The following is a 20,932-nucleotide window of genomic DNA, read 5'->3' as shown; positions in this document are numbered from 1 at the left end:
TGTCCCCTTGATCCCTAAGGACCACCTTGCAGTACTAGAGCTGAGACAGTGATGAAAGAGACTAAACCTTGACCAGGACTGCTTAGTTATATATAACTTTTACCCCTATCCCAATTCTTCATCTGTTTAAGCATATATCCCTACCCCAAGGTGGACTTGGCACTACTGGATTCCTTTATATAATCCTCTTCATGCTGCGGCCATATTGAAGAAATCCCTTAGTTTTAGGCATTACTTGACTTTTTAATTGGCACACTGGGACAGATGGCTGAGCCTAGCTTGTTGGGACTACCAGAGCTAGTAGAGGCTTTTGCCCTAAAAGCTCCAGGAATAGCACTTTCTTGTAGTGGCTTTTCAGAATGAAAAGGAAGGAAAGAAAAAAAGTGATCTTTGAGAGTTCTAGTTGCTCTTTTCACTTAGACTGGTTTGCTTTTAGTGCAGAAGTTGCTGTATGCACAGCAAAGGCTGAGGACCATGTAATGATGACAGGGAAGTGGGGAGGTGTAGGGCTGTTGTAGATTGGGGTGGCAATGAAAAGCTGAGAAGGAAAGCAGATGGACGAACATGAAAAGGCTGTTCTGAGGCTGCTAGGAGGGTGAAACCCCAGTCCTTAAAGTCTGGGGATTCAAGATATTGAATCATAATTAAGTTTTTGTACTAGGGCAGCTGAATCTAAGGCTTCTCTGCAGGCTTCCGTGCTGGTACCATCTCTCTTCATCTTCCACCATTGTTGACTCCTATGTATATCTGTCTGTCTGTCTATGCATCATCTGTCTCTGTATCTTTGTATAATATGTCTATCTAATTGCACATTTTCTCAGGATTTTGTTAGCTTCTCTGGTATAATTTGACTGCTATTCTCTTTTGGGGAGGGGTCTTCATTTTGTGGTGTGTGGGTGTGTTCATGACAGGGTCTCATGTAGCCAGGTTGGACTTTTATGTAGCTGAGGATGACCTTGAACACCTAAGCTTTTGCTTCCAATTCTGAGCATAGGGATTATAGGCAGATGCCAGCCTGTATGGGCGTATGCTAGGTAAGTACTCTATTGAGTGCAGCTCCAGCCCAATAGTGGCTGTTTATAAACCATTTCTAAAACCACTGCTCTTTGGGGGGAAACCTCTGTAATAAATTTGAAGGAGCATGTTTCATTGCTTATAATTTGTCAAGTAGTCCTGATTTATCTTGTATCAGGCTGTTAGAAGCATAGGTTCTTTATTCCCGTCTTAATTACTAATATATTTTAACAAGATTTATTTTATTTTCAGTTATATGTATACATATGTGTCTGTGTGTGTGTTTATGTACCTGAGTACAGGTACCTACAGTGGCCAGAGGCATCGGCTCCTCTTGGAGCTGTAGTTACTGGAAGTTGTGAGTGGTCTCCCATGGATACTGGGAACTAAACCTTGATCCTCTGTAAGAGCACTAAGTGTTCTTAACTGCCGAGACATCTCTCCATCCCCCTTAATTACTAATATTCTACTTAATTACTTATTCTAATTACTAACATCTCAAGTCACATATTATACATCACACAGTAATTCTCTTTATTATCTATCTATCTATCTATCATCTATCTCTATCTATCATCTATCTATCTATCTATCATCTATCTATCTATCTATCTATCTATCTATCTATCTATCTATCTATCTATCTATCTATCTAATCTATCATCATCATCATCATCTCTCTCTATCTATCATCTATCTATCTGGGCTATGAAATGACTACGAAAGGGTCAAAGAGAATATACCAGCAGAGTTCAAGGAGTTCAAAAGGTCTTACTGGAGGCAGAGGTAAAGAGCTGGTACAGATGCAGAGTCATTTTAATGATTTGATTAGTGACCCCAATCAGATTGATGTTGGAGGCTCAGAGCCAGGTCTCACTGTTGAGTTGAGCTGCAGAGATAAGGTGTAGGACTGTGGAAGCTGCAGGGGTGGGGGCGGGACAGGGTCTGGACAGGCTCCAATGGATGGGATGAACTGCATTGTCAGCAGCGGGGACCAAGCTGAAGCCTGTGGACTGTTGGAAGTTCTCTGTCAGTCCCTTGATATATACAAACCAGGTGGTCAGATGACATCTCAACCTTAAATCTCTTTATGAAGTTTAGTGAGGGTCTGGTGTGTTTGATAGATTCTCAGTTTGGTTTTTCTGACACAGTTTTAACATGCCCATATGCTCATGTGGCCCAGTTTACTTTGCTAAGTTTGTAGGTGACACTTTTACTTTTAGGACTGAGTCATTTATCAGTGAGTGCTTCATGGGTAATGCTGAGCAAGTGCTGGTGTCTCCATGCACCATGAGATGTATAGTCAGTGGAGCCAAATGCTGCTTGTGAATGGAGTCACCCTAGGCATGACACAGCCTGGAAATCACTGTTTTACACAATACTGAATAACTTAATCACCACAGAAACTGAAAGCTAAATTATTTTAACAAAGAATTCTAGGAATTGACTAATTAATACCAGGATTACAAGTGATTCCTTGTTGGCCCTGATTTTAAGAACAGTGACACAATTAACCTAATATTAAATCCTCAGAGTAGAATGGAGACTCAAAGCTAGGTTTTCATTAGTATTTTATGAATTTTTCTCTCTTAAAAGGTCTCAGGGCTTCAAGGATAGAATGATGCCAGCAATGGTATGTTAAATAAAATCAGCCTGATTCTTAGGATCTGGAGATTCAGTGGGGCATTGTGAATGTCACGTATTTAGAACAGGTTAATTTGTCTGAGCTCATGGTCTCTGTGGCTCTGGTCCATTCTGTCTTCACTCAGCACCTTAGCTGAGCCCCTCAGGCTGAGACACTGCTGTCTTCTGGAAGAAGGAAAAGAGTTGGCAAACCATACTCTGACTCTTAAAACTCCTGCTAAGTGTAAACATGATCTTTGGTCACATTTTATTGGCCAAAGGAGATCTCCCCATCCTTTGGGAGTTTCACAGCAGGGTAGATAATCTTCTTGTAGGGAGGCAGGGACTGTTTTGAGTAATTATATATTCTTCCTCAGCATCATTTCCCAAATGTGTTTGAAGGGTAAGCCCTGTTTTCGTTGATCATCTTATAGCATTTTATAGTGTTTGTTGGGACATGGTTTAGGAGTTAAGAAAAAATTATGCATGTGTTTATATATGTGTATGTGCCCATGTATACATGCATGCTTGTGTGTGTGTACCACATGTATGTGCATGTGTGAGGACAACCTGGGTGTCATGTTTAGAACACTGTCCACTTGCTTTGAGGCAGGGTCTCTCATTGGTCTGGAACTAACCAATTAGGCTAGACTGACAAGCCAGCAAGCTCCAGGGGAACCTTATGCAGTTGGGGAGGGGGGAATCAAAAGTAGAAGTACTGTAGTAATTGAGGGTGGAAGTTAGTGTAAATCTGCATTTTAGGAGAAAGTTAGTTGTCATTAACTCCAGAAGCCAGCACTGTTTTCATGGAGTCCTACAGGGACCTCCTGATGCAAAGGGTGGATAGGTCGTATGATGGGTTTAGACAGCGCTGGGGAAGAAATTAATGTCCAAAAGAGTAATTCTTCCAGATTTTGCATGATTCAGTCAGTCTTTGCCCATGCTTAGTTTTCGATCTTTCCTGCTAGTGTGAGCTTATCAAGCTGAGAGCTTTCCTGGAAATCTGAGTTCAAATATCATAGACTAGCAGAGTGCCCTACCTTGTACCCATAGTGATCATGTGCTGGAGAAGCTCACTGACTGGGTCCTGAGAGAGAAAAGTAAAAGGCAATAAGCAGGGAGAGTATGTGGTAGGTAGTTGGCTAGCCTGGCTTTCTCTAATACTGAGTTTGCAGCCCATCCCAAAATATCAGTCAGTGCTATTCCCAGTGGCAAACCCAGCTCATGTTTACTAACAGTATCCTTTTGCCAGGCCAGATTCCTGATGATGCCCTCAATGTTTTTGGTAAAAGCTAAATGTGCCTGGACATCCCTTCCCTGCCTCAAGTCCCTCAGAATTCATCTTTTCAACCGTCACCTCTTCTCCATTGTGTGTCTCCAGCCTGTACTGCAACTCAGGATCATCTGTACATGAATCAAGCATTACTAGTGTGGCACTGTAGGAACTCTTATCTTAATGGCAAAAAGCTCCAAACCTAAACATCCCGAGGAGTAGTGTCAGTCACAGTGTAAATTTAAGGTAGGTCACCCCCTTATTCTGAGTGGAAATACTGATCTTAGTAGGTTAGGTTTAACTGATACTTTTTTATTTATTAAAAATACAGTTTGTCTAAACAGTTTTACTCATTAGTTTTGGAACTCACAGACAAAATTCTGACTTAAATTTGATTTTAAAAAACCAGAATTTTATAATTTGTATTAACAGTGCAATAATAAAAGTAGTCAAGGGACTGGAGAGATGGCTCAGTGATTAAGAGCACCGACTGCTCTTGCACAAGACCTGGGTTTGAATCCCAGCACCCATGTGGTGGCTAACCATCCATAACTCCAGTTCCAGGGGACCCGATGCCCTCTTCTGGCCATTGCAGCATGGCATGACATGGGTGCACTTACAAACATGAAGGCAGAACATCCATGCATGTTAAACAAATAAATAAGGGACTACAGGGAGACCCTGTCTCAAAAAGACAAAAAAAAAAGTTAAAAAGTAATCAAGCCTAATTAAAAGTGCGTATGTTTTCTTTATATTAAATATAAATGTTCTGTCTCAAACATTACCATGAGTGATGGGAAACACTTTTTACTCAGAAAGCCATTTTCAGACATTTTGGAATCTGTTTAGGCTGGTAATTACTTTCATATTCCTAATTAAGGATAAGAAATAAAATGAACCGTTCTGGTCTTGGAGGAAGCTGGCAGGCCTCCATGGTGGATTGATGCTGGGTAGGAACAAAAGAGGATATATGGCCAGAAAACTAATCATAGTCACATGCAAGCAAACCAGCAGAAGTTACTGGTGTGGCAATACGATTTTATCACTGGCGTTATCGACCAAGTTCATTGGCAAACCAGCTGTTATTAATTATTAATTATAATTACCCCACAGTGAAAGGCAGCAACACTGTTTTTCTTGAGAGCCTCATTTAGATATGAACAGAAACTAAGAATGAAATACAAAAGCATAGCTAGCTTATGTTGGAATCTTACTCCCCTTTCTAACTATGAACTGATATACTGTCATGATTCATTAGCGTCTTATTACTAAAAGACATACCTTAGAAATAGAATAATAGGGTCTGTTGAGATGGCTCTCAGAACAGTGCTTCTTTTGCAAGCCTGAAGCTATGAGTTGGATCTCCAGTATCCATGTGAAAAGGCCTGGCATGGCACCTCTATAAGCTCAGCCCTGGGGAGGTAGAGGCAGGAAGATCTGTGGAGCTTGCCAGCCAGCCAGCCTAGCAAATCTGTGAGCTCCAGGTTCAGTGGAGCTATCTTAATAAAAAAGATTGAGAGCATCTGAGGAAGGCACCTGATTTGAACCTCTGGCTTCCACATTTACATACCTGCATGTGCATACACACGTGCACATACACACAAGCTTGGACACATAAAATAGAATACTCATTATTTCAAGTATTAAATTGTTCAGTTTGTTTTCAGTTGGTTACTAAAATAAAAAGAAAAAATGAAACAGAAACAGCACCTCATTGACTTTTTTTCTCCAAGCCACATTTCTCACATCACATTAGGGGCTAGCCAACATTAGCTTCAGGAGTTCTAGTTTTGTTCCTATAGAAAGTACCCTTTAAACCAACCTGATGGCAACCTTTTTTTTTTTTTTTTTTTTTTTTTTAGAAACTATACTTTTTCTTTGGGAAATTATAATTTAATTTATATTTACTTAAATAAATTTTTAATTTTTTTGAGAATTTCATACATGAGTACGCTGTATTTTTTATCATTTCCACCATGCTCTCTCATCCCTCTCCTTTCCTGCTCTCCCAATCTAATTATTATTAAGTACACACACACACACACACACACAAAACCTATCGAGTGAGTCCATTTAGTATTGCTCATATGTACATGTGTGTAGGGCTGACCAGTTGGATTGGATAACTTAGCAGAGGTCTTGTCCCCAGAGAAAACTGATTCTCCCTCCCTCAGCAGCTGCCGACTGCCTGTAGTTCTTCATCTAGGGGTGGGGCCTTGTGAAATAGCCCCATTTCCATTGACATGCTGACTGAGTGCGGTCATTGTGCAGGTCTTGTTTAGGCAACCATAATGTTGAGTGCAGCTTCCCTGCTGTGTCCAGAAGATGCTATTTTGCAGCTGCCATCTTGTCCTCTGGCTCTTACAAGCTTTCTGCCCTGGTTTTTGTGATGTTTCCTGAGGTAGAGGAGTTGTGTTGTAGATGTACTAATTGGCTCTTTGATAAAAGAGTGAGAGCTACACTTATCTGTAGCTGTAAGGTAAGTGTTGAGAATATAGTTAGAAGCTATATTGATTTAGGAAAAATGATAGTTGTAGTTTCTTCTCTTGGGTCTATGACCTCTCCAGCCGTGGGTATTTGCATAGGTTTACAGTACCAGGCATGAATTCCCTCATATTGAACGGGTCTTAAGTCCCATTAGACTGCTGTTGTTCATCCCCAACATATAAGTGCTGCTATTGCACCACTGAGGATATCCTTCTGGGCCAGTCATTGTTGTGATTTGCAAGCTTAAAACATCTGGGTAGGACTATATTGATACTTTTCTCCTTTGGCAGCTTGCTTAGCACCTTCTGAATCTATGAGAGGTAGTCCTTCAAGAGGAGGCTTCCAGTTCAGTTCTAGCTTCATTCCTCCAAGTCCTATGTCCGAAGTGTGTGGTGTCTTCAGCAATAGGGTCTTACCTTCAAGTTCTGGGAGACAACCAAGGGCAATGGCAATAGCTTGTATTTGCCTTGGGAGTCTCTTGAAATCCCTGACCAACAACTCTAAGGGAGGTATCCTTTGCTTGACACTGAGGTCTTTGTTAGATAGTCTATGGACCCCGGGAGGTAACATAATTCCATTTAAGCTATTTGTCTCTGTATACATAGACACATATATATTATATGCATCCTATGGCTTTCTTCAAACACCTTTAAGTTATTTACCCCTCCTTCTTCCCTCTAACTCTATATTACCCTCCCTCCCTCTCCCCAGTTAAACCCCACCCAGTTTTTCTCTTTTCTTCCTTTATAGCACTTCTGTCCTACATTTGTAACATTTTAACAGTTGGTAAAATCTGTGACAGCATCTGAAAAGCCTAAGCCAGGCTGTATCTTTACATAATTCTCAAGCTGCTGGCCAGAGCATGAACCGCTTGTACTGTATTCCTTCCAGCTGAATTTGATTATGATAGTTGGTTGTACAGCTTCATTTAGAGCAGAGCCTTTCTCTGACAGTAGTAACAGGGAGGCTCTCCAGCGCTGTTGGGGAACCTGATCTGCTCCTGCTTGGGAGACTGTTCTGTCGACTCCCCCTAGTGGTCTGTCTAACACTCTATTCAGTGCCCTTCCATCTTTCATGACTTGGTCCTCCTGAATTCTACCCTCCACCTCACTGTTCATGATCTGACATTCAGGAAACGGTAAACGGAATTAAGTTAGAGTTTGGGAATGGCCACCTGCAAAGAATCTGAATTGATGATGAAATCAAACCCAGTTCTTAAGAGGCGCTGTTTACCACAAACATCTTGACTGGAAAGTGCCTGCCAGTATAATGTGCGGATGAGGAGGACATGGGCGAGATGGGTCAAGCTTGCTCATCTAGTTTTTCTGGGGCCATGCTCATAAGCACACATGGTGGCACAGGCTAGCTATAGACAGTTATAAAACTTCAACTCTAATATCCAGTGGTACCAATCCCTTCCACTTATAATGTTTTTCTTTTCCTGTTAAGCGCATTGCTTATTTTATTATTCTTGGGGTGTTTGTAAAAATTTTGGGGAAGACCTTAATTTTTAAAATCATTAAATGAAAAATGAAGTGTGGAAATTATTGATGGGTCCTGGTTACATACGGTAAAAAAAATTACTGTAGTTTTGTTTTTAAAAATATTTTATTATTTTATATGTATGAATATATGCATATAAGTGCACCTGTGTCATGTAATGCCTGTGGAGGTCAGAAGAGGCGTTGGATTCCCCTGGAACTAGAGTTACAGAGAGTTGTTAGCTGCCATGTGGGTGCTGGGAACTGAACCCAGTTCTTTACAAGAGCAGCCAGTGCTCTAAACTGCTGAGACATCTCTCCAGCCCCTTGTTTTTGTTTTTGACTCAGGGTCTCACTATGTAGCCTTAGCTGGCCTGGAACTTTCTATGTAGACCAGGCTGACCTTGAACTCACAGGGATCCCCTTGCCTCTGCTTCCTGAAGTACTGGGATTAAAAGTGTGCACCACTGCCCCCAGCTTTACTGTACTTGTTTATTTGTTTGGAGACAAACTCTCACTCTGTAGTCCTGGCTGACATGGAGCTCCCTATCTAGACCAGGCTGACTTCAAACTCACAGAGATCTGCTTTCCTCTGCCTCGTAAGCCTGAGACAAAATGTATAAGATACCATGCTCAGCCTTTTACTGTATTTAAAATAATATGTAATCTAATTTTCAGAATACACTGATCCTGAATATGTTAGAAATATTTGTCATCCCTGTAATTCAGTCTTCAGAGTAAATAGGGGAAAACTAATAATGAAACATTTGAGCTTACAAATGCATGCTGTAAATAAAGTTATTTTGCACAGCAATATGTGTTATATTGAAATGAATATCTTTGGATATATTTCTTGTTTGACCTAGAGAGAACATTGGTTTATGAACTTCACCTGATTCCTGGGCCATAAGTTTAATGACAGTTCCATATCTAACTACTTTGTTTCCCCATACCAAACTTCCCTTTGTCTTATATGATATTCATGGAATATTTCCAACTAAGTAAATGAAACTCTCAATCCATGGAACACTCTTCTGCTTGTTCCATTTTCAGTCCCTAGGACAGTCACTGTAAATATCCGTGCCATCAGTTCCATCACCCAGATCTTGAAGTGCTAGGTGTCAGAACCTTTCCTCCCTCAAGTAGGGGCTTGTGTCTTAAGAAGCATGAAGGGAATGGGCTGTTAGGAGGATGAATTAGGTGAAGTCACGTGTTCTGTTGAGAATAATGCTGGTGAAGACAGTGAGGGGGAGGGCAGCAAGGAGGAAATGATGATGGGAATCTGGAAACTGGTTAGCTTATAAGGTGGGGAGCAGAGAAAGCACAGGGTGCACAGGGGCAGGTTGAGCCTCAAAAATGCTCTAGGTCTTTCTTGTTTACAACCACAAGGCTCTAGATATATTTAAATTATTTTGCCAATGTGCAGAACTTTCTGTACTCTCTAGGTGTTCACCTCTTATTTGGATTGTATGTGAAACTATGGTTAGGTTTGAAGCTATAGATAATCTAATTTGGATAAATGATTCTGTGCTTTGAACGTCTGATCTGTAAATTCAAAATGCATTTTACCACCATATAGATATGTTGCAATATGTAGGCCAGTGTCACAAGACAAGGTAAAATTGGTGTGTTAGGATTTTTGTATGGTCTTATTTCTAAAAGATCTGCTGTAGGACAGCATCATCCACCTGTTCAGGTCTTGAGCATCTTTTTATTCTGATGGCCGCCTGGCTTCAATTACTGAATGCTGAAAAGTGCTGATTAGAAGTTATTGCATTGAAAGAGGTAAACATTAGACTACGTTGTAATCTATGGACCATCCATGCTGAGAACTTTTGAAGTGGGATATTTTTATCTTTGGTGTTTAGAAATAAAAGATTAAGTTGGTTAATTCAGGAGAACATGTAACAAAGAGCAGAACCCTAGGAAAATTGATGTGGAAGCAGGGAGGAGGTTGTAGCTTATCAGGTGACCACAAGACTGCTCTGGGCCAACAACACAACTAGAGTTTGATCCAGGGGAGTGGAGAGTCCAGCTGAGCTGGTGCTTCTACAGGAGGTGCTCCTGAATGCCTCAGTTATAGTGCCCCAGTTTGTTTCTTATTTTAACAAGTTACCTGCAAAGATAATCAACAGTTGTCTGACCCAGTAGCATATAGCCTCTGCTGATAGACTTGAGAGGCTTTCTGAAGGAGGAATTCAGGTTGGCTTAAGTGGACAAAGAAGGAGCATGTATGAAAACAGGCTGTGTAGTAATAATGTACATCCATGTTCCATCATTTATGGTATTGGACCTGCAACCCCAAGAGCTTGTACCCCAGTGACCTGTTTTTTTTGTGGTTAGTATGACCAGGTCTGTAGCTCAGTTTGTGTGCTAAACTCAAGCACCTTTCTTTGGTTTGATGCCAGCAACTCGTGGAAAGAAGCTAGGACTAGGAAGTGATGCTGTATTTTTATTTTGGGTTTTTGTGAAGTGGCTTCTGCTATTAGGGGTTATGTGAGCTTCCCTCAGTGACTGATTTTCTCACCACTTGATGCCACCAAGGAGCACTGCGTTACTCTCAAAGTGTTAGAATAGGTCGAGGGAGGTGTCAGCAGTTGATCAAAAAACCCTGTAGCTCTAGCAACTGCATTTCTGCTTGTTACTTGCTGAAGTTGTAATATTGTAAGTGTTAGATATCAATAAAATGCTAGGGTAAAGAGGTTCTGTTCTTTCCTTAAAGCCTCAAGATTAAACAAGGCAGGAGTGCTGGAAACACGTTTATAAATAGAGGGATTATAGAGAAGGCATACTTGAAAAAGCTCATGGTGAGCTATGTAGGTATTTTAGCTTAAAATGAAGAACTGAGAACTATTATACACTCAAGCAGCTGTTCTGGAATTCAGGTAATCTCTGCCAGCATTTTACTTATTTGGACATGTACAGTAAGAAAGTTCTTTTAATAGGCTGGATTATTTGGATCATTTTTCTATGTTTAGCATCTATGAGTTCTTTTTAAAAGATTATTTTATTATTTTTATTTATGTGTATTGTGTGTTAGTGAATGCTGTGCGTGTGTGTGTGTGTGTGTGCGGGCGCGCGCGCGCGTGCACGCACACGCGTGCCCACAAAGGCCAGAAGAGAGTGTCTCAGTATCCTTTAGAGTTGGCATAATATAGTTGTGAGTTGCCTGATGTGGGTTCTGGAAACTCTGGAGGAGCAGCAATCTCTCTTTAACTGATGAACCATCCTTCCAGCCCTAGGAATTCTTTTTAATCTCTGTTTTCATAGTAAATGAAAGTCATTTACTTTGTGCATAGTTATCACTTGATCTTGTAATATCAAGGCAGCATATTAAAGGCAAGTATTTTAGAATGCTTGAGGTGCCCAAACTAATTTTGACATTGGCTTGAGAAAAATGATAGTGCATACAGTTCTCTATAATAATTAGCATTCTTAGAGTTTTAATATTTTAAGTAAATAGTGGGGAGCTTGGATATTATCATTCTGTTCCTTCAGTTTTTCTGCATTCTTCCCTCGACCTCCAGCATCAGCTTTATCTTTTACTATCTGTGTGGCTCCATCAGTGACATAATTCTCTGTGATTTAGTTTCCTTATCTGGGGACAATAGCAGTACTCATCTTATAGGTTAATTTTTTTCTTTGCATTCTGCCCATTAATAGGAAATGCTATTTTCTATTGTTGCTAGACGAGAGAAGACACCATTGTTTGCAGATTGATCCAAAATAAAGTAGCCTCATCTTTTATGTTTTTCATCACTCCTTATTTTTCCATCTGTAAATTTATTGACAGGCACTAGGCAGGGGGTCAGGGCCTTAGCCAAGCAGGAAATGGATATGTTCAGTGGAGGATCTGGACCATATAGCCTGGCCTAGAAAAGTCTGCCAGCCATTCTCATCCAGGGTACTGCTTGCTGGGCTCTTGAGCTGACTCGACTGGGGCTGGTGAAGCCTGTCTTTTCATGCCCCTCATAAGCAAACCTGGGTGGACCTGTGCCTGTTCAAGAAAGGAGGGCTTCAGTTGTTCTGACTGAGAGAAGCTGAGGGAAACTTGGTAGCTGACCAGGTGTAATTAAGTGTTCCCTGGGGGCAGATGCAGTCAAACAAGTGCAAAGAGCAGAAAAGGTAGTTATACAAAGAGATGAAAGGATAATGGGGAATTTTAAACTGATATTTTCTTCACATGGCCACACACACACACACAGATTGTTTTTATAACTTCGAGTACCAGTATGTAAGTTTTCATTAGGGACAATGATCAATAAAACTAATTTTAATTTTCTTTTGGTTTTATTTTTTGAGACAGGGTCTTGCTATGCATCCCTGACTGGCCTGGAACTTACCATATAGACCAGACTGACCTTGAACTCACAGAAATCTGCCTGGCTCTGCCTCCTGAGTGCTGGGATTAAAGGCGTGTGCCACGACACCTGGCTCTTATTTTTATTTTATTTTTTATGTACCACTCAAGAAATTTAGCCTTCTTCCACTTGTGAAAGACATACAGAATATTACCACTGTGTTTTAATCAGCTGATGTCCAAAAGGTCAAGCTAGTTTGGTTTGGCTCTTGATTTACATTTTATTTTATTATTTTATTTTATATTTTATTTTATTTATTTTTTATATTTTGATCTTTTTGAGATAGAGTCTACCTGTAGCCCCAGCTGTCTTGGAACTCACTATGTAGACCAAGCTGGACTCAAACTGACAGAGATCCACTTGCCTCTGCCTCCCTAGTGCTGGGATTAAAGGTGTGTGCCACCACACCCGGCTTCAATTTACATTTTAAACTTTGATTTTAAGTCCTTATTACAGGAAACATGTATTGGAAAATATAGCAGTGATCCTGAAGGTTAAGCTTATTGTCAGTAGGACAAATACTTTCTTTGTTAGGTTTGCAGACTCTTTATGGAAGTTATGATCATTATAACAAGTAACAGTGAGAAGTTATGTTATAAACAATTCTCAACCTTCATAATAAAATTAGTGTTTCATTTTTCTGAACACAATAACTGTCACAGGTTGTAAGCTAATATAAATTTTTATATTTCATGGTCTATCTGCAGTAAAAGTAGAGCTGAATGCATAGTAATATAAGTCTGAACACCCTTTGGCACATTAAATTATGCATATCATTTAGCTGATGTAAATGATGCTGTGAGTGCTTCCCAAGTTAATAATTTCCATTCTTTATCAGATTCAGCCACCAGATGACTCTAAATATACTCTCCAGGCTCCATGACATTTTTTTGAAGAGCAAGCTGTTTGGGTGCTAAGTAATAATCAAAAATGAAATGCCTCACTGTTCCTGAAAGTAGGCTAAAGGGAAGCAAACCTTGAGTCATTTCTAATAATTAAGGCAGTCTCTTTTTTTGAAAATGTTGATATTTATTTCCACTAATTAATTATTTTAAAGTTTAACATCCTGTGTTTAACTGCCAATTTTCAAAACAGAGTCTCACTGTAGCCCCAACTGGCCTGTAATTTGCTTCATAGACAAGGCTGGCTTTGATCTCACAGAGATCTACCTGCCCCTACCTCTCAAGAGCTGGAATTAAAGGCAATTTTTTGAAAGAGTCTCACTGTGGCCTCCCAGCTAGCCTGGAATTTGCCTCATAGATCAGGCTGGCCTTGATCTCACAAAGATCTACCTGCCTCTGCCTCTCAAGCACTGGAATTAAAGCCGTATGCTACTGTACGGGGCTCAAAGTCTAATATCTTATATTTAAATTCCAATTTTGGAGATGGAGAGGTGGCTCAGTGGTTAAGAGCACTGGTTGCAAAAGACCCAAGTTCAGATCTCAGCACCCACATGGTGGCTAACAACCATCCATAACTACAGTTCCAGGGGATCTGATGCCTTCTTCTGGCCTCTGTGGGCACTGCATAACATGGGTGCACTTACATACATGCAGTCATAACACTTATACACATAAAATTTAAAAAATTTAAAAAAATTTCCATTTTTTCTTTCAGTGTTATAGTACAGTATGTCATTTATATTGAATACAATTATTTACTTGAAATCCTTAAAATATACACTATCTCTGTTAATTTCCAGGGGAAAATAGCCTTTAAATGAAATATTAGACTATCAAGTATTAGACTGTCATCCAGCACACTCAAAATACAAAGTGTGCAGTATTCTTTGCATGGTGTCTGAGAGACTCTTTTGTATAGTTTCTCTACATTTGAAATAATCCCAATTCTCAGATTTTATAGATCCTGTTTTCTTGGCTTTAACAACTTGCGTTTTCTTTAAGCTCTCTTAACATGTTATTACCATCTCCTGTCTTTAAACAGTAGGGTACCTTGGAAAGGGTATAGCTTCTTTCGGGGGCCTTTTTAAGGCCTCATGCCTTAAAATTATTTATTTATTTATATTTTGTTCTGTATGAGTTTTTTGCATGCATGTATGTAAGTGCACCAGTGCATGCAGTGTTCATGGAGCCAGAAGAGGGCATTGGGTCCCCTGGAACTGGAGTTATGGATGATTGTTAGCTGCCATGTGGGTGCTGAGAACTGAAGTTGAGAGTAAGTTGAAGATCTTGAACTTGAATATAATGCCACCACCCAATTATTTCAACTTGAAAATATAACCTTGAGGGCTGGTGCCTCTGAGAGCAATCCTATAGATTGCTTAAGAACATAGGACCTTTTTATGGCCTTACCCTAAGTGATACCTGATTTTGATATGTTCACTTATTCCCTTAGAAGAATGACTTTTCTTCATTTGTTTACTATTAAATTTTGTTTTTGAGACAGGGTCTTGCTATCTAGCACACACTGGTCCTTTCATTATGAAAGATAAATATCACTTACTAGAGCTGGATGGTGAGATGAATTAAGATAGCATTTATTGGAAAGTAATAGATTGCCTAATAAAATTCTCTAGAAAAGATTATCCCAGTGTTCTAATATATATGAGATCAAACAGATTCTTATCTATTTCTATATATTCTTTATTATTAAAGATGTTATTGTTTTAAATAAGTAATTTATTGAGAATTTCATACATAAAGATGTTATTTTAAACAGGAGATAATAACTTCAGTCCTCACCTATCCTGCTTTTGGGGTCCTTTTTATATTTTGTTCTGTATGAGTTTTTTGCGTGCATGTATGTAAATGCACCAATGTGTGCAGTGCCCATGGAGCCAGAAGAGGGCATTGGGTCCCCTGGAACTGGAGTTATGGATGATTGTTAGCTGCCATGTGGGTGCTGAGAACTGAGCCCAGGTCCTCTAAAGAGCAGCTAGCATGCCTAATCACTGAGCCATCTTTCCAGCTCCTGAACTTTTAATTTTATTTATTTATTTTTTTATGTGTATGAGTATATTGCCTGTATGTGTGTAAGTGCACCTGTGTTGTGAAATGCCCATGGAGGTCAGCTGGAACTGGAGTTATGGACTGTTGTTAGCCACCTCCCCTCCCCTCTCCTTCCCTTCCCCTTTCCCCCTCCCCTCCCCTCCCCTTCCCTCCCAAGACAGAGTCTCACTATGTAGCCCTGGCTGACCTGGAACTCAATATGTAGACCACGCTGGCCTCAAAATCACAGAGAATCACTTGCTTCTGCCTCCTAAGTGCTGGGGTTAAAGGTGTGCTCCACCATACCTGGTCTAAATTTATTTGCATTTTTTATGTGTATGAGTATTTTGCCTGTATGTGTCTAAGTGCACCATGATGTGTGTATATTGCCCCAGAGACCAGAAAGGGCATTGGATCCCCTGGGACTGGAATTACAAATGGTTGTTAGCCACTTTGTGGGTGCTGGGAACTGAACCTGGGTCCTCTGCAAGAACAGCAAGTGCTCTTAACTGCTGAGCTATCTCTGCAGTTCCTATTATGGCATTTTCATACACATATATCATTAGACTTTTTTCTTACTATTCCCCTCCCTCCACAATGGCTTCCTCCCCACAAATACTCCCTCTTTCTACTTTACATGTATTCTATTATTTTCTAACAAAGAAGAAGTTTACTAAAAAGTAAGTTACATGGGGTGTTAGAAGATGGTAAAGAGAGAAGAGAAGATGAGATATGGGAGTATGTCTTGAGGAGGAGTGCAAAATATATGGGGTTAACAAGGTCTATTAAGAAAGTGGTACTTGAGCAGAGAAGAAAAGGAGACATATCTGACCAGTGAGGATTGTTCAGGAAGGATCATCCTACAGGCATGATGCAACAGGTTGCCAGCAGCACAGAGATGCAGATATGCACTTGTGCCTAGGGTGTTTGAGGAGGTCAGGGAGGTAGAAGCGAAGAGGGTTTCAGAAATCTGGTCCAGAAGTGCAGGAGGGATCCGGCAGCACCTTGTAGGCTGTTATGTGGACTTGGGCTCATTATTTGAATGATGTGAGGACCCTTTGGTAAGTTTTTAGTAGAGGAGTGAACATTCATGGTTTTATATGATTACTTTGGCTGTTGAAAGAGGTAGTGATAGGACAATGGTCAGAAGGTCATTGTGATAAAGCAGGTGAAAGACAGAAATGGAGGTTGCCCAAAGGTGGCAACAGACTGGTGAGAACCACATATATTTTGAGGATTGACCCAAGGCTGTTTGGGTGTGGGGTTGAGAGAGGAGGGAAATCAAGGATGATCCCAAAGCTTTCAGCGTGTGCAGGTGGGATAGAATTCTGTAACTGAGGTGAGAAAGACTGAGAGGAACAGTTAAGATCAGGAGGCCAGTGTGAACATAGAACAGAAGCATATTTTACTATGACATTGAAAATTAAAAACAACCTAAATATCCAGTGGTCTAGAGTTGGATGAATAACTTATGATAGTTCATACAGTGAAGCACCACAGAGATAAAAACATTTTGCACATCTGTACATTATTTATTGACATGACCTACTTATTGAAAGAATGGAGCTGGTTATTAAATAGTACCAAGGTCAAAACCATATTCCTAGGAATATAGAAAAGAAAAAAAGAACATTTTTATTTGCATAAGAAAAATGAAATAAGAAAAATCACATCATTTTGTATTCTTATTTAAAGTTCCTACATATTTTTATCACTGAAAAGCAAAAGCATGTCCTGTGATTACCTTCATCTCGTAGACTATGTCTTGGGACACTGAGGCTGAACTCTCAAGGCATTGTTTAGAGTAGGGGAGGTGGAGATATTATTTCCTGTGATTTGAGAAGCCTCTGAAGTCCAAGAGCATCTCACTATAGGTCTTCAGCATTCAGCTGTTCCTGCTAAAAAAGGTCATTGGAAATGAGAGACGGTGGAGAGGATGTGGAGCCTCTTGCCTTCCAATTCAAGACAACTTTGTTTTTCAGGTTATTTTTATATAAGGTGTTTAAAATGTGTTTGTCTTATTAAGTCTTTTTACAGGTTGTAAAATGTTAAGATCTACATCACTTTAAAAAGCATTCACCCATTTATCCATTGTTGTGCTAAATAATTACTCTATCCTTGATATATCGAAATTCAACATCACATGCTTTATTAGTTCTGAATAAACGAGGTTCCAAATGCTGCCACATTTAAATCAGCACTTAAACCACAGCCCATCTTAGGCAGGGAGACTTTAAAGAACAGCTTGATAACAATCCTGTGGCATCTGTTTTCAAGTGCCAGGAGGCAGTCGTGAATCCCAAAATGTAATAGCAGGTTCTAAGAGCGCAATATAAATATGAACGACTGCCTGGGTGAAATGATTGATTGATGTGATTTTGTTTTGTCATTTTAAGGGAGTGAAAAAAATAGAGCCTGAATTGTATGAACAGTTTATCAACCACAGATTTGGAGAAGAAATATTATACCGCATAGATCTTTGCTCCATGCTGAAGAAAAAACGAAGTGATGGTTATTATCACTGTGAGTCTTCACTTGTGATTGGTGAGTGCCCCTGAAAAAATTATTCAGTATCTTTATTTTTTTACTTCTTGAGCATTGCTTTTGAAAATAGATATTTTTTGGCTACTTGTGGATTTTACATCATGGCAAATTTTTCTAAATATTATGTTTTTGCAGTGGTTTGAAATGTTTGTAGCACATTTCATTTTTATATTTGTTGGTCAGGATTTTACTCCTTCCAATTCTAAACTTCTGTGCCGCTTTACACATAATTATAATGAGGGCTTGAGTATTGACTTAGAATTCATTTCAATTTAATTTTATTCCATTAACACGAAGAAAACACTTTCTTCAGGAAAGATCACATGACCACTCCAGCCTCATCGGGCGTTTCCACGTTTGCTGCTTTTAAGTAGGCTTAGTAGTGACCCAGCTTGGAAGAGAGTGTAAGCGTGTAGGTAGCCTGTAAAACCGAAGACTTCAGTTTCTTCCATAAGGAAAACATATTTGGAGAGGAAGCAAAGATTCATACATAGATGGCTCTGTACTCAGGTGTAAATGCTGTCAGTAGTGAGTGATGAAATCGACGCCAGTTTCGTTCCCAGGCAGAAAGTGCACATGGAAGGAAAATCCCTTAACCAGACAAGCTGTTCCCACCACTGGAAGGCAGATGTGTTTCACAGGAGCCTGCCCTGTCATCACGCAGATGCATTGTTTCCGATGAGACCCTGTTCTGTAACCCTGAACTTCAAGACAACCTGATTGATACTTTGAAAGTCCTCAAGGAAAATAAATATCTGTATGTAAATATTTCAAGACTTTCAGCCAAGATAATTTCTCTCACGTCACCATGAAAAAAAAACAACAACCTGTACTGGATATACATACATCCTGAAAGAATCTTTATACTGAAGTTATTAAAGCATTTAAAAAATGTTCAAGAGGCACTCAAGATTTTATTTCTAAATCCTCATTACAGATAGATCCTCAGAGCAGAGGTGGAAACAGAATAATCTTAGGGGGTTTTTGTTTTTTGAAACAGGGTCTCCCTGTAGCCCTGGCTAGCTTGAAATGAGCTATGTAGACTAGGCTGGCCTCAGTCTCACAGAGATCTACCTGCCTCCTGAGTGCTGGGATTAAAGGTGCACACCACCATACCTTTTTTTTTTTTTTTTTTTTTTTTTTTGCTTAACAATAATTATTTAACATTAATTTAATGAATTCGTACAGTGTATTTACTCTTCTCTTGGGTATCATGAGATTTCAAGAAATATATGACAGTCTTTAAAAAATATTTATTTTTATTTTAGGTGTATGAGTGTATTTCCTCCATGTATGTAAGTGTACCTGTGTCATGCAGTGCCTGTGGAGGTCAGAAGAGGGCATCGGATTCCCTTGGAACTGGAGTTGGTTGTTAGCCGCCATGTGGGTGCTAGGATTCAAACTTAGGTCCTCTGTTTTAACCACTGAGCCATCTCTCTAGTCCCAAGTATGAGATACAGTCTTTAAAAATGATAAAGAATCATTGGGCAGCTAGGACTACATCTGAGAAATGGAGATGGAGGAGGAAAAGGGGATAGATTTTGTCTGTAACGGTGTGGGCTTTGCCAGGGCATACAGGAAACACCTTACTGAATCAATAGTATCTGTCCTAGTTTGTTTCTTCATTGCTGTGACAAAACATTCTGACCACTACCAACTTGGGGAGGGAAGGGGTTTATTTATCTTACATCTCCCAGGTCACAGTTCATCAGGGAGCCCAAGGCAGGAACTCAGAGCAGGAACCTGGAGGCACAGGCCATGGAGGAACACTGCTTACTGGCTTGCTCCCCTGGCCCCTGCTCAGCCCACTTTCTTATGCAACACAGGCCCACCTGCCAGGGGTGGCACCACCCACAGGAGGCCGGGCCCTCCCACGTCACTCAATAATCAAGAAGATGCCCCATGGACATGGCCACAGGCCAGTCCAATGAAGGCAATTTCCCATTTGAGGCTCCCTCAACCCAGGTGTGTCAAGTTGACACTAAAGCTATCCAGCGCAATATCAATAGCTGATGAAGCCATGGAGTATGAGGTTGCTAGGCACGTGTGTCTGTGAGCTAGTTGGTGAGTGGGCAGAGATAGGATTAAACATGCTGGGCAGTGAATATGTCTTGAAGAGAACTGAGTAGATGAGGGATAAAATGAATCTAATAAAGTCATACAGACCTTCCTCATTTTGTGATGGAATTGTGTTCTGATAAACTCATGGTAAGTTGAAAATATTTTAAGTAGAAAAAGTATTTAAATACCTAATCTACCAAACTTTATAGCTTAGCCTGGCTTATGTTTGGGTAAAAACACCTAACTGAAACTGTGTGTGTGTGTGTGTGTGTGTGTGTGTGTGTGTGTGTGTGTGCACGCTCATGTATTTTCAGGTACATGTGTGGTAGTTGCATGTGCATCTGTGTGTGCATGAGGCCAGAGGACAACCTTGGGTGTTGTTCCTTGGGAATTGTCCACCTTTTTCTTTTCTAAAATAGATGAGGTTTCTCAGTGGTCTGGAACTCACTGAGCAGGCTTAGCTGGCTGACCAGCGAGCCCCTCAGACCACCTGGCTTTTTATGTAGGCTTGGTGACTGAACTCAGGTCCTCATGCTTGCTCAGTAAGTACTTTACAGGTTGAGCTACCCTTCCACCACCCCACCCCGCTTTAGGGAGTACAAGAGTCTAAGAAGTCACTAAGTAGCCAAGGATGATCCAGAACTTCTGCTCTTCCTACTTCTGTCTCCCATGTGCTGGGATTACCACAGTCAGTTCACAAAGCCTACTAATAAAATTTTGAGCATCTCACATAATGTATTGAATACATGTATCCAAATGGCACTGTCAACACAGTGCTTTGTGTGTAGAGTGTCTGTTGCTTGCCTTTATGATATGTGGCTGGCTGGTAGCTGCCCCTCTGGCTAGCATCTTGGGACAGTCTCATACTGCATATTACTAGCCCAGAAAGGGACCAAAATTCAAAATTTAAAGTACAGTTTCTATTGAATGTGTGTTGCTTTTAATCCATTGTTAATTTGAAAAACTGGAAGTTGACCAACTGTAAATCAGGGATTAGGTGAAGTTTATTCATTCTGTTCAGTGATGTTACATGAACAGAATACCAGACTCAGACTGTATGGGCTGAAACCCTAAGGAGAGTTCTGAGTGAATTGTCAGTGGATCATTTCCATCCACAAATCCCTGCTTATTGAGAGAGTC

The 20,932-nt window shown here is 40.2% G+C and overlaps 1 protein-coding gene across 14 annotated transcripts in view; it reads left to right on the top strand.

Annotated features, from left to right (window-relative positions):
- Window positions 1-20,932, top strand: part of Akap7 (A-kinase anchoring protein 7) — a 154,138-nt gene that overhangs the window by 70,063 nt on the left and 63,143 nt on the right. For 11 of the 14 annotated variants that reach the window (XR_003847621.1, XR_003847620.1, XR_003847622.1 and 8 more), the window contains exon 7: window positions 17,584-17,731. Coding sequence is in view for 11 of the 14 variants with exons in the window: in XM_029558141.1 (XP_029414001.1) it covers window positions 17,584-17,731 (148 nt within the window). In the remaining 3 variants the exon portion in view is untranslated. Of the gene's footprint in view, window positions 1-17,583; window positions 17,732-18,282; window positions 18,628-20,932 lie in introns of those variants that run through there. The other 3 variants (XM_029558143.1, XM_017795355.2, XM_008822123.3) reach the window with 3 other exon arrangements.

This window comes from Nannospalax galili, unplaced genomic scaffold (genome assembly GCF_000622305.1).
Source record: "Nannospalax galili isolate Female #2095 unplaced genomic scaffold, S.galili_v1.0 scaffold186, whole genome shotgun sequence".
Taxonomy (NCBI): domain Eukaryota; kingdom Metazoa; phylum Chordata; class Mammalia; order Rodentia; family Spalacidae; genus Nannospalax; species Nannospalax galili.
Note: the sequence above shows the minus strand (reverse complement) of the source record. Positions and strands in the feature narration are given on the sequence as shown.